General features: G+C 35.3%; 1 protein-coding gene across 1 annotated transcript; it reads left to right on the top strand.

Annotated features, from left to right (window-relative positions):
- Positions 1-249: 249 nt before the first annotated feature.
- LOC139900893 (phosphoenolpyruvate carboxykinase (ATP) 1-like) lies at positions 250-7,367 on the top strand. The gene is made up of 12 exons (XM_071883642.1): positions 250-293; positions 396-668; positions 3,016-3,194; positions 3,315-3,468; positions 3,616-3,700; positions 4,887-4,987; positions 5,177-5,475; positions 5,655-5,828; positions 5,917-6,161; positions 6,637-6,806; positions 6,902-7,070; positions 7,147-7,367. The coding sequence occupies exons 2-12, from the start codon at positions 409-411 to the stop codon at positions 7,288-7,290; spliced, it is 1,980 nt and encodes a 659-aa protein (XP_071739743.1). The 5' UTR covers positions 250-293; positions 396-408; the 3' UTR covers positions 7,291-7,367.
- The last annotated feature ends 7,784 nt before the right edge of the window (positions 7,368-15,151 follow it).

The following is a 15,151-nucleotide window of genomic DNA, read 5'->3' as shown; positions in this document are numbered from 1 at the left end:
AATTATATTTTTTCACAGATTTACTTATAAATTCAATTGCATTTATATATACTAATAATTTATATTTATACATAGTACACGCACCCCAGAAGTAGTTTGTAAAAATAAAAATGATCAATGAATCAGTCAGTATGAAATTTGTGATAGAATCTAACCATGGTTAACCTCTAGTTAACTAACCCGTGTGGGTCCAGTAAGACCCTTTAAATAGGACCCAAAATCTACCCTTCATTCCTCACCACCTTCTTCTCTATATTTGATGATCGAAACATCGTAATTCATTTATTTTTCATGTGAGTAATTAAGTTATTTTCTCCATTCTTTCTTTTATATTTGTTAATATTAACTTGATCAATTAATTTGCTTTTGTTTTGTGAATGTATGTATTGTAATAGAAGAAGAGTCGAAATGGCGTCGAATTCAAATGCGAAAGGTAACGGAGTGACGACAGGTGGCAGGAACGGACTGCCGAAGATAACGACGCAAAAAAGGCAAAGCGGTGTTTGTCACGACGACAGTTCAGCTCCTGTAAAGGCGCAAACAATCGACGAATTGCATTCGCTTCAAAGAAAGAAATCGGCACCGACAACACCGCTTGATGGTGTTCAAGGTGCTTTTGCTAATATGTCTGAAGAAGATCGACATAGACAACAGCTTCAGTCCATCAGGTACATCTCTCTAAACTTTACTTTTTTTAATGGATAATGGATTTTGTTAACAACCTAGAGCTATCGTTAACATAATGCTAATCAATCACTTTTTAGCTGAGAGTACGTTATCAAATTGTGCAATAATATAAAACATATTAATGATTTAATGATAGTTCTAAAAGTTATCGTTAGCAAAATATTTAGTAAATTGTTACGAGATATTATTATTAACCCTTATATACTAAAAGTGGTGACCGACATCGTATTTTCAGTTATATCGGATTCTCGTTTCGAGTGTGCGTTCACATTATAAACGTTCGTCCAACTTCGACTATCTTTACACAACGACCCCTCAAGTTTACACTTTTTCAGGGGTACAAAGTGTAAATACATAATTTTTATTAAAAAAAAAAAAACTAACCCTTATATACTAAAAGTGGTGACCGACATCGTAGTTTCAGTTATATCGGATTGTCGTTTCGAGTTTGCGTTCACATTACAAACGGTCCCTCAACTTCGACTATCTTTACACAACGACCCCTCAAGTTTACACTTTTTCAGGGTACAAAGTGTAAATACATAATTTTATTAAAAAAAAAAAACTAATTCCACCCGAATTTATAACGGGCCCTATCTTCTCGCTCGGTGCGAGTTAAATTTTTCAGAGACCACCGTTCAACTCGAAAAAATCTTATGAACCCAACAGGACTAACTATACGCGAAACGGACACTTCTCAAAAAAACGCTAAACAAAACGACAACCCGTATCTTCCCGCTCGCCACGAGTTAAATTTTTTCGACGACAGCGTTAGACTCGAAATAATTTTATGAACAAAACGAAACTAACCACGTTCGAAACGAACACCTTTTAAAAAACGCTAAACACAACTGACAGCCCGTATCTTTCTGTTCGCCGGGAGTTAAATTTTTCCGACAGAACTGTTACACCCGAAAAAATTTATTAAACAAAATAAAATTAACTACGTTTGAAACGGATACTTTTTAAAAAACGCTTAACACAACGACATCTAAAACGACGCTTAACACATGAGCCATGTTCCCCTCTGTAAATACACAACGCTACATTAAATATGAATATGTAGGTCGAAAGACCCCGCCTGCAACGCGCGGGCCGGTCCGGACTATTATTGTTGATAAAATGGTAAAGTTTCTTTCACTAGCATGGCAAACGATAAGATATGTAAAGTATATCATATAATAATAATTATTATTATAAATGATATTTTTTAAAGGGGGATGATTCTCACACACATTTTTTTGATCCTCACACACCTATTTTAACCTTTTACTCTTCTAATAATACTCAATTGGTGTGTGAGGATAAAAAAAGTGTGTGTGAAAATCATCCCTTTTTTAAATATGTATTTTTAAAAAGTAAATTAAATTCAGATACAGTACCTTTCACCAGTTTTTGGTGATCCGCATCTAACAAAAATGACTTAATTTATTTAAAAGTACTTTAAATGATTTGTAAAGAAAATTGTAAAAGAGGAATATAAGATTCAAAATTTTGTGACATTTTCACGGTTAATAAACTACAATCTAGACCAAAACTACAATATATATAGACCAAAGGCTCGTTAGTTAGCACGGAGTATTACTTTTTCAAAGTAAAAAACAAACATAACATGAATATTAATAAATAATTTCATTAGTTTGATGGATTATTTCGGTACCTTTAAAGCAATGACCCTTTTGATATTGACATAGTGACATAAATGCGTATGAATCATGAGGTTTATGGTTCAAATTCATTACACGTTGGACAAAAATCGCAATGGCAGTACGTGAAGGTATACCGGAGTATAAAATTAATAATGTAAAGATCATTGAAGCATATACTAAATCAGTAATTCATCTATAATGATGATCAGTGTTCAGTGTTCAATTTAGTTTCTGTCCGAACAATGAAAGTTTAACTTTTTAAAAAGTAACATGTAAAATTATTCATACTGCCAAGCATCCGATGCCAAACTTACATAGTACAATTGTAAGATTTGATTATCTTATTCTTATTCCTAAAATATTTGTTATTTAACTAATATCTTTTAAATAAATGCCAGAATATAAGGATCATATTTGTCTAACGTTACATCCGGGTCCACTTGTGATCCTTACCATTTAAACATTTAACCATGTACGTAATGATGTAAAGTCACAAGACTTTTTATGTTAAAATAATAAATTACAATAACGCGTTATTAGTACATACATTCTAATAATAAAAACATAAAAAATATATATTTATAAGCACGCTTGCATAGAACTATATATACTTCTATTTTTAATCATGTTTATACATAACTACATGTCGTGTCATGTCTTGACCTTGATTATTTTACAGTGCATCTTTGGCGTCATTGACGCGAGAAAGTGGACCTAAGTTGGTGCGAGGAGACCCGGCCCAAAGACCCGAAACGCCAAGGGTGTCACATACCCCTCAACATCATTTTGAGCCAGCATTTGCTGCTAGTGACAGCTCTCTCAAATTCACCCATGTTCTCTACAATCTTTCCCCTGCAGGTAGATTACATAATTTTTATTTTATTATCTAATTTACATTCAAATTCAAATATTGCCTTACGATTAAGCTTAACTTGATATCGAACTTTTTTTTTTTTTTTTCCTTTTTATGATGTGCAGAGTTGTATGAGCAGGCGATCAAGTATGAAAAAGGTTCGTTCATAACGTCGAGCGGTGCATTGGCTACCTTGTCGGGTGCCAAAACCGGTAGATCTCCTAAAGATAAGCGTGTCGTTAGAGATGATACTACTGAGGATGAGCTTTGGTGGGGCAAGTATGTTATTTTATATATCCATCCTCTATAAATTTAGTTGGCCTAAATTCATAATCCTTATATACTTATGCTGTTTTATTGTTTATCGTTATCGTTATTTAATTCAATATCATAAATTGGTTGGTGAGTAAATTATAATTTGTGCAGGGGCTCACCGAATATTGAAATGGATGAGCAGACCTTCTTGGTGAACAGAGAAAGAGCTGTTGATTACTTGAATTCTTTGGAAAAGGTATGATATGTATTTTTGCTTTAACTTTATATGAATATGAATTTTGACTCCGTTATGTTGTTGTCAAGTTAGACCATATATATTCATGCGTTACTTTTTTATCCGTGAGATGACATGGAATGCATTTGACGGAAACTGACAAAAGATAAAGGGACGTGAGATATTTATGGATGGAGGCGTGAGTCATATTTTCGACGGAAAGGGCGACGAATGTCGCTTGGATTTTGACCAATAAGAGTTCCCACACACTTTAATATGTTTATTAATTTTCACACAATTTTGATTTTACCATATCAATCATCTAAATATTTAACAAATAAAACTGACACAAGGATTAAAAAATGTTAGTGCCATATCAAATGCAGTTTTTACTTTTGATCAAAAAATGTATTACTGCTTATGATATCACGGGCACAATTAAAAATGGTTTTACTTATTGCTCGGTAGAAAGTGTGGGATTGGAACTTTTTCAAACAGTTGAATAAGATTTTCTTTTCAAAAAGATTATTTTTTCAAAAAGATTATTTTCACCACAATAAGTATAATCTTTGTTGATTTTTATGAAATAGAGAGATCAACCTAGGAAGTATTTACTTATTTATATTTTTAATATAAAGGAAAAAGGTGTCCACTTTTATTTATGGAGACTTGATCATTATAAATAACTGTATAGTGCTCCTATTTTTCAAATTTTAATAAGGCCTTAAATGAATGAAAATGATAGATATGATATGAGGATACCAGGCAGAGATAAGGATATATGCATCTTTATTGTCACTTCCCTTTAAATTGGCCACACTAATATCATCTTTTGGTCTTGAAAGGGGTGCCTTTTGTCCTTACATATAAAATAATATTAAAATAATACTAGTATATATTTAGATAGGCCAATATACCAGTATGGCTGTATGCTACTGATGAAGTTATCCATCTAACTGAATAAGTATTCGTGTAATTTAAACACAACAAAAAGACATTGACTTGTTGACTCTATATACATCTTTGTGACACATGAGTCATGACTTGAAACACTTTTTGTATTAAAGTTTGTTTTAGACTGTAATGTGATGTAATATACATATATACATCAAAAATATGTACATCAAGTATAAAAAACACAACTAAAAAGACATTGACTTGTTGACTTCTAGATCTGGCTATTTACTGCAAAGTTTTGAACTTTCAGGTGTTTGTGAATGATCAATTCTTGAACTGGGATCCAGAGAACCGAATCAAAGTTCGAATTGTGTCTGCAAGAGCTTACCACTCTCTGTTCATGCACAATATGTAAGAAAATGAGAAAATTACTTACAGTTTCATATATAATCAAGCCCCTCCAGATAAGTTTTAAATATATTGTTATCCATGTCTTGCGTAAAATAAAAGGTCCGATTGAACGAATATATTAATGTTGCCAAATATGTTTGAATAAATGTGTCTGTGTGTGGTACAAGTGGATAACTGGGTAGGTTGCAGGTGCATCCGACCCACAGCTGAAGAGCTGGAGAATTTCGGTACTCCGGACTTCACTATTTACAACGCTGGCCAGTTTCCATGTAATCGTTACACACATTACATGACATCATCCACTAGCATCGATTTAAATCTCGGTAGACGAGAAATGATTATCCTCGGCACACAATACGCCGGGGAAATGAAGAAAGGACTATTTGGTGTCATGCATTATCTCATGCCGAAACGCCAAATCCTGTCCCTTCATTCTGGATGCAATATGGGCAAAGATGGCGATGTTGCCCTCTTCTTTGGTCTCTCAGGTAAGCCGCAATCCTCACTGTTACCGTTTTCATCAGCGGTGAGGATCGTAGGATCACAGCACAAATCCCTCCCTAGCTCCCATAAACTCATATCTATCTGCCTTTATATGATCAACAATTTTAATAGTAGTTTCTTTGTTATGATCATTAATGAGTTTTATGTGATTGTTCGACTTTAGGTACTGGAAAGACGACTTTGTCTACTGATCATAACCGATACTTAATCGGAGATGATGAGCACTGCTGGAGTGATACTGGTGTATCGAATATCGAAGGTGGTTGTTATGCTAAGTGTATTGATCTTTCAAGGGAAAAAGAACCCGATATCTGGAACGCCATTAAATTCGGGACTGGTATGATATGATGCTTGTGCTTGTTGCTTTCAGTTAATGTGTAATTTTAACATTTGAAACTAACAATTTATTCTTTATACACATACAGTATTGGAAAACGTTGTGTTTGACGAGCATAATAGAGATGTGGATTATTTAGACAAATCGGTAACAGAGAATACTCGTGCAGCGTACCCTATTGAGTACATTCCGAACGCTAAGATCCCGTGCGTGGGTCCGCACCCAAAGAATGTTATTCTGTTGGCTTGTGATGCATTTGGTGTGCTCCCACCTGTGAGCAAGCTCAACCTGGCTCAGACTATGTATCACTTCATTAGTGGCTATACTGCACTGGTAAAAACTCTTTTCATGTTTCTATTATTCATATTATATTAGGTTAGGCTTAAGTTCGATTGCGGGCTTGGGTCCGTTAGCGTTTTTTTCCAGACTAAACTTTCGCGATTTTTCTGTTTGGACTGCGAGGAGTATTAGTCATAGGATATTAGGCCCCAAGTCCGATTGTGGGATATGATTTTGTTCGTTAGCATTTTCTTCTGATTTGAACTTTCGTGAATTTTGCCATTCGGACTGCGTGGGGCTTTAGTCATACGATATTATGTTAGGCCCAACTCCGATTATGAGCTTGGGGCCGTTACAGTTTATTAGAGTCCATAGGTTACCTTCTAATGTTTATAAATAGAGTATCCATAAAACATAATAACCTACGGGTTTCACTATTTAACAGTTTTAGGACATTTATTTATTAATCACTCGTTACATGTTTTAAATGTAGAATAAATTAGTTTGACTTTATATAATATTTGTGAAGGTGGCTGGAACTGAAGAGGGTGTAAAGGAGCCACGTGCAACGTTTTCGGCCTGCTTTGGTGCGGCATTCATTATGCTACACCCTACAAAGTATGCAGCAATGCTTGCTACTAAAATGGAGAAACATGGTGCTACTGGATGGCTTGTTAATACCGGCTGGTCAGGTGGCAGGTAACATAATAAGAAATTAAATATTTTAGAATTTAAACGTTTTTTTTATAAATCTTATAGACAACAAATTTATTTACATTCTCGATTCTGTTTAGCTATGGTTCTGGAAGTCGAATGAAGTTGGCATACACTCGGAAAATCATCGACGCTATTCATTCTGGACAACTTTTGAACGCAAACTACAACAAGACCGAAGTTTTTGGTCTAGAGATCCCGACTGAGGTCGAGGGTGTGCCTTCAGAGATTCTTGATCCTGTCAACACCGTAAGTTGACTTATATATTACAAAACATTTTTCTATAGAAAAAAGTATTGATGTCGTGTTAAACTGAATGATGCAGTGGTCAAACAAGAAAGCGTATAAGGAGACACTGGTGAAGCTGGGTGGGCTATTCAAGAACAACTTTGAAGTGTTTGTGAATCACAAAATTGGGAAGGATGATAAGCTTACTGACCAAATTCTTGCTGCTGGTCCCAACTTTTAGATGATTATTGTTGTTGAAGAACAAGTGAATGGCTAAATGGTGATAAAAGTCAGGGCTTATTAGCCTAATATACAGAATATATATTAGTCTAGTTTTATGTTTATGTTTGTTTAAAGTAGTTATGGATTATGAGTTGTCACTTTAAATTGGTTTTTACTAATGTTTATATATTAAATATTTAATAAACAAGGCCATTCACTGTTTCACTTCATTCTGTCGTGGTTGGTTTTCTATACATATGATTAATGAATCATATGAACGCAGTAGGCTTTTAATCTTTTAATTAATTGGGCTTATCATATGACGAAAATACCCTCGCATTCAAAGCACATGATTGAATTTAATAGAAAATTTTAACGCTCAATTAAATTTGGAACCAATCCTTTACATACTAAATCCCATGGGGATTGTCGTCGTTTCCAGGGAAATACGACAACAGTCCCCTCCCCTTTTCACACTCATATTTCATTCTTCCCCCCTCACCTACACTCAACTTTCAAAATTTAGACCAAACTTTAGGGGAGTAAAATGTAAACTCCCCAAATTAAAAAAAGAACTTCACCCAAACCTTTCAATAGTCCGTGTCTTCCGCCTCGCTCCGAGTTAAATTTCACCAACCACTCCTTTAAAGTCGAAATATTTTTACAAACAAAACGAAACTAACTACGTTCGAAACGGACACTTTTTAAAAAACGCTAAACACAACGACAGCCCGCATCTTCCTACTCGCCGCGAGTTAAATTTTTCCGACAGCACCGTCAGACTCGAAATAATTTTATGAACAAAACGATACTAACTACGTTCAAAACGGACACTTTTTTAAAAAACGCCAAATACAACGACAGCCCGTATCTTCCTGCTCACCGCGAGCTAAATTTTTTCGCCAGCACCATTAGGCTCGAAATATTTTATCAATACGTTCGAATCGGACAGATTTTAAAAAACAATAAAGACGACGACACCAACAACGAAGCATAACACATGGGCCGTTTTTCCTTCTGTAAATAAAACTGCGTTAAATATGAATACGCTGGCCGAAAGCCCCCGCCGCATCGCGCGGGCCGGACCCGGACTAGTTATGTACTATATATGCTTAAAATTTGGGACCAGTCATGATTGATTTAAACTTTAGATCTTATCTTGATTTTTGGTACAAAGCTTGGGGACCATCTATGATATTTTTTCTTAAAAAACTGGTGGCTAAATCAGAGCTACGTGTTAAAAAATGCGTCAATTCAAAGTTTTGACATTTTGACATCAAGCACCAGGCACCACGAACCATTGGTGGTGCTTGGTGCGTGGTACGAGTTTGCGAGGAAAAATGATTTTCTCACTGAATATCTCGTACACTCGCATCATGCACGGGCTTGCGCGCATCATGCGTGGTGCGTGATGCATGGACATAGGGCATTTCTTATAATTTTAAAATTTTGAGTGCATATTATTAAACACTTCGGGGTACCAATTTCTAGAAAAGTTATGTTTTTGGTTATATCAACATGAATAATTATTTTGTACTAGATTGAAGTGTAAATTATCGATATATGACATGTTTCGTACTTGAGGTGTAAACTATCGATATGTGACAAGTTTCGTACTAGATTGCGGTAAATATATATTTTTGATATAATATGTATGTCAATGTCAATGTCAATGTCAATGTGTTGATTTCATTAATCATCTTCTGCATAATACAATAGTTAACCTCTTTGCTAAGTCATGTAACTAACCTCTCCTTTATTTTTAGAATGAGAATATACATGATATATACTTATATATAATATATAATATATAATATAGGTATAGTTTGTAACAATATATCTTAGGAGTCGACTGTGTCTATTAACACATATGAATGCGATTAAACGAATTTTGCGGTATTTATAGGGGACATTACATCTCGGTCTCCGCATCACTAGATCGTTGTCCCACAGTTTAGTGGCATATACCTCAGACTCACAACGATTAACCTCTGGCTATTGCATATATTTAGGCGACAATTCGCTTTACTGGTTCTCTAAACATCAGCCTACTGTTTCTCGTTCCAGTGCCGAAGCAGAGTATAGAGGAGTGGCCAATGCTGTAACCGAATCTTCTTGGCTACATAATCTCTTACTAGAATTAAAATGTCCGGTCTCCAAGGCAACATTGGTTTTTGTGACAACGTCAGCGTGATTTATCTTACAGGTAACCCGCTTCAACATCAGCGGTGCGGCAGTGGCGAAGTCACGTTAAGAGTTGTGGGGTCATATGACCCCAATGAAATGTTGCGAGCTATTGGTCTATTAGACTGTAGTATTTGCAATATAAGTATTTTAAAGTGGTAATATAACATGTGACCCCATTGTTTTATTTATGGGTAATGATATGTACACAACCTAAAATTGTTATGTACACAAGTATTATACAGTACAACACTGTAAAACATGAAAGTTGTGTACATAACAATTTTTAGTTGTGTACATATCACTTCCCTTTATTTAAACATTGAACCTCACGTGACCACATTCTTGAAATACAGTGCAATATCCTACCAAACATTAAGGCCATCAACGTTAGAGCCCAACAAATGTTTATGTAGAATACATATACGTTTTTTATTGAATGGAAATAGCTGTATATAACTCGTAATTTTTGATAGTATTTAAAAACACTCCATTTAAATATTGATTTGATCATTAACCTAATAAAAAGCATATTACATTACTCATTTACTATAATCATATAGACAAACCATGATAATTTATTTTCAAATGAGATTGTCAATAATGACGTAGGTCCCGCCATGGCCGTCACGAGTGACGCATGGCGTATCCTGTAGCTGGACGTTTAGCTTCAACTCCTGGTTGGATACCAAGTCAACGCCGCTATTAGGCCACGATCACTCTTACGCTACGTCACCCGTAGCGTGCCGTTAGCATTTGACTTGGTTTGCACAACTACTCATCCGTCCGACAAATCAGGAGAACGTGGAGCAGTTAGTGGGCATGATTAGAGGATTCCAGGAGTGGTAATCATGGTTTAGTGGGCTAGTGGTGGTTATCCTTGGTAACCGCCATCTTATGCCTATAAATACTGCTCATAATCACACATTTAGCAATTAATCAACACTTTCGAACTTACCACCGCTGATCACTCTCCTAAGCTCACCTTGGAGGCTCGGCAAAAGTCAACCACCACAACACCCTTCATATCCACCACATTAAAACCGGAGGAACCCCTTCCAAAGGTTAGTCTTCAAATTAATTGCACTCAAGTCAATTTTGGCTTGATCAGTCAATAACGTGGTTATTTTAACTTTAAATAAATAAAATTAAGATGTTTTTTGGTCTGGGTTATGGCAACTGCGAGAGATAATGGCGTGAGTAGTTTGGTCCTTTGAGTGATCCCAAACTGATGTTTAAAAAAAAAAAGATAATTTTTGACACCATCAATTAAAAACTCTAGCTTCGCCACTGATCAGCGGACCTAATAAGAGATAAATCTAAGTGATAAATCTAAGTTTAAAACTTACTTTCAAAAATTAGCTTTTGAAAGTGAGTTGTATATTTGTACGTGTAGATTGGTACGAGACTATGAGCCTAATAAGAAATAAGTTTGTATGACTGTTCTTCTCCAATTCGATGTGAATTCGAAAATTGACGAGGTGTTCTTCTTCAACTAATTTCAATTATTAAAATACATAACAGTTTATTCTTCTTCTTTTTTTTTTTAAATGTTGTCGCACCTGCTTTTTTATTACTATTACCAGGAGTCGCTCAGTGTTAAATCTTGGAGTTAAGCTTAACACTGAGATTTTACACTGAGGTCAAAACAGGGAAAATCGTTCAGTGTTAAATCTCAGTGTTAAATCATTAATTAATTGTTTATTACTGTTTGGTTGGTGATTTAACGGTGATTTAACACCGGAGGGGAGTCGTGTGCGCCGGTGTCCCCGGGGTTAAATCTCTTAACACAACGTTAGCCTGGTAACGGTGATGTATTTAACATCGATTTGACGGTGATTTAACACCGGAGGGGAGTCGTGCGCACCGGTATCGAATTTGAAACCGAAACCGAAAAAGAGAAGATTAGAATACAACCTTTGTAGCCTTTTGAAAATCGAATTTGAAAACTCAAAGAAGAGTTCCTCTAAACGGTAGACACCCAAAGTTCCAACCTTGCTTCGATCTATACCTTCTACTTAACGGATCTTTTCTTCTTCCTTATTTCCACCAAAAACCGAACCCAATTATAGATTTCAAGTATTTTGGATACTTGAAAATGAGAAAGAAAATATCATTTTTGTATGTGTGTTTTGTATCTTTTGTATATCATTTCCAATACTAAGACTTGGTATTATATATTACATAATTAATACAATAATACATGTAGTACAAATATAATAAATAAAGATTTAAAAAGATTTGCAAAATCAAATCTTTATATAAAATAAGATTTACAAAATCAAATCATATTTTATAAATCAAATCAAATCTTATATCGTATATAATATATGATTTGCAAAGTCTAATCAAATCTCTACATATTTAGATTTGTAAGTATATGTATACACATAAAAAAACTTACTTAATTTATTAAACCATTAACTAATGATTAATAAATTAATTTCCGATTAGAAGGAATATCAAACAATTTACGATTGGCCTTTGTGTGTGACCGAATAGGATAAATGGACTTTTATTATTTAATGTCATGGGCATATCTTCGGAATATATGTACCACGGTCAAACCACGGTCGAACCGTAGCCAACCCGAGAACATATTTCCAACAGACTCCCACTTGCACTGACATTAATAATATTGGCATATCTTAAAAGACACACCATGTGTAACAACTAGTCTGCTACGTTACACTGCTATATTTTGATTTATATCAATCATCCTTTTGTTCAAGATATCTATATGAACGTGTGACATGGTTAAGTGTCAATCATCATCGTTCAAGATTATGTTTCCCGATAGAGATTTGTGGTGATCAAATAGACTGCAATTGCATTAATTCAGTCGTAGCATGACCATGCATTTAATTCAGCACAAATCAACGAGGGGTCCAGAGATATCGCTTAAACTCGCTTAAAGAAGAAGGAACAAATTGCTTCAACTGTATATACATCCACCACATTCCATGATATACCCAATCTGCTCCCTTATGACCGGCATTTACGCACAGCGTTAGAAACAGGTCAAAGTATAACATAGTTTGTGTCAGGATTTCTCATACATATCCACTCTAGGATAAATGATGTTGCCATCTTAGAGCTTATCTTTTGACTTAAAACCATGAAGTAATGTCTAAGTGTGGTCATTTCAGAACCTTGAATCAACTATCAAGTTCCTCATGAATGTAGTTTCATATAAGCCTATATTACTACACTTATAGCAGCCTTAATTCAATTCTTTCTTCCTTAGAGAATGACCGACTGTGGAAGTTTATGAAATAATATGCATTGGAAGTTAAAACATGCAAAATGAAACAAGGCAATATACAATGAAAATGATCGCATCGTGCGTATAAGATAATCTCAATATATTAATCATCAGATCAATTGCAACATATATTATTACCCAATGTTTAAAGTTTCAAACTTAACATAAAAAATACAATCAAACTTTATCATTAATGACATGAATTCTAATAGACATGCTATGAGCATCATGCTTAGTTTGTGGCAAAGGCTTGGTGAAAGGATCAGCCAAGTTCTTAGTCGTGTCTACTCTACTTAATAATATGTCAATTTCTGCTACAAGTTGACGGATGTAATGGTACTTTCTGAGTATGTGCCGTGTGCGCTTTTGTGACCTCGGTTCTTGAGTCAAGACAACCGCAATCACATTGTCGCAGAAAATCTCAACAGGATCATGGATTGTAGGAACCACACCCAGATCCCCGATGAATTTCTTTATCCACATGGCCTCTTTAGCAGCTTCATTTACCGCTATATACTCGGCTTCTGTAGTAGAATCAGCAATAGTACTTTGCTTGCCACTTCTCCACATGACAGCTCCACCGTTCAGCATAAATAAAAAGTTTCATCCTATGTTAGCTTACCATTAAGGAAAGCTGTTTTTACATCCATTTGTCATATCTCATAGTCATAAAATGCAGCTATGGCAAGAAGTATTCTAATGGATTTCAACATAGCTATTGGTGAAAAAGTTTCATCATAGTCTACACCATATTGTTGCGTGTAATCCTTAGCCACCAGTCTGGCTTTGAATGTGTGTACATTTCCATCCATATCGGTCTTCTTCTTGAAGACCTACTTACACCCAATGGTTTTAGTACCTGGTATATGATTAATCAAGGTCCAAACTTGATTATCATGCATGGATTGGATCTCATTGTCCATAGCCTCCTTCCATTTGACAGACTCGGGGCCTGTCATCGCTTCTTGATAGGTAATAGGTTCATCAGAATCTATATTCTCGTCATCACCCTCAAATATGTGTAAACTATATTTCTTTGGTGTTCGATGCACTCTATCAGATTTACGTATGGGTGGTGCCTGTAGGTCAGTTTCTCTTTCAACTGCAGGCTCGTCGACCTCTTGAGGAGAATCGGTTCCAATATTGGTTTCCTTATTGTTGATTCTTGAACTTCTTCAAGGTCAATTTTGCTCCCACTGGTTCCTTTTGATATGAGATCCTTTTCAAAGAAGACTCCCCTTCGAGACACAAAGACTTTGTTCTCAGTAGGGTTGTAAAACAAATATCCAAAAGAATCAGTCGGGTAACCAACAAATAAACACTTTTCTGATCTGGGTTCAAGTTTATATTGAGCTTCGCGATGAACGTAAGCCTCACAACCCTAGATTCTTAGATATGAGAGAGACACAGTTTTACCATACCATATCTCATAAGATGTTTTAGAAACTTTCTTGGTTGGGATGAGGTTAAGGATCCTTGCGGCAGTTTGTAGGGCATAACCCCAAAAACTGATTGGAAGCTTTGTCTGGCTCATCATGGATCGAACCATATCAAGTAATGTTCGATTCCTCCTTTCAGCCACACCATTATATTGTGGTGTTCTAGGAGGAGCTAGTTGTGAGATTATCCCACAACCCCGTAGATGATCACGAAATTCATCATTAACATATTCACCACCTCTATCAGATCGGAGAATCTTAATTCTTTTGTTCAGTTGATTTTCTACTTCATTTTGGTATGCCTTGAACGCTCCCAAAGTTTCAGACTTTTGTTTAATAAAATAAACATAACCATATCTACTGAAGTCATCAGTAAATGTAACGAAGTATCATTCCTGGTGTCTAGTAGGCGATCTGAATGGACCGCACACATCAGTGTGTACCAACTCCAATAGATCCTTACCCCTTTCACAGTTTCCTGTGAAAGGTGCTTTTGTCATTTTTCCTAACAAGTAAGATTCACATTCGTCATATGATGTAACATCAAATGATTCTAAAATTCCATCTGACTGGAGTTTTGCTATGTATTTCTTGTTTATATGGCCTAAACGACAATGACATAGATACGTTTTATCCAAACCATCTTTGAATGAATCAACATTATAGATTGAACTATCATTTAGCTTTATTGTTGTTTCCAAGATACCTCTACAAGGACTAGCTTTGAAATAAAATATTCCATTCTTGTAAACAAGTATTGATCCATTATCAAAACTAAAATCAAAACCATCATTAAATAAAGCATCAAATGATATAATGTTTCTTGCCATTTCGGCACTATAGCAAACATTAGACAAAACAACACATAGACCAGAATAAAAAGTGAGCTTATATTCTTCAATCATATCAACAGAGGCAACGTTCTTATTTCCCTTGATTAGATTGCGCTCTTCGGTCTTCAGCTTCCTACTTCTTGTGAGTCCCTGCACATT

Source organism: Rutidosis leptorrhynchoides, chromosome 3 (genome assembly GCF_046630445.1).
Source record: "Rutidosis leptorrhynchoides isolate AG116_Rl617_1_P2 chromosome 3, CSIRO_AGI_Rlap_v1, whole genome shotgun sequence".
Lineage (NCBI taxonomy): Eukaryota > Viridiplantae > Streptophyta > Magnoliopsida > Asterales > Asteraceae > Rutidosis > Rutidosis leptorrhynchoides.
Note: the sequence above shows the minus strand (reverse complement) of the source record. Positions and strands in the feature narration are given on the sequence as shown.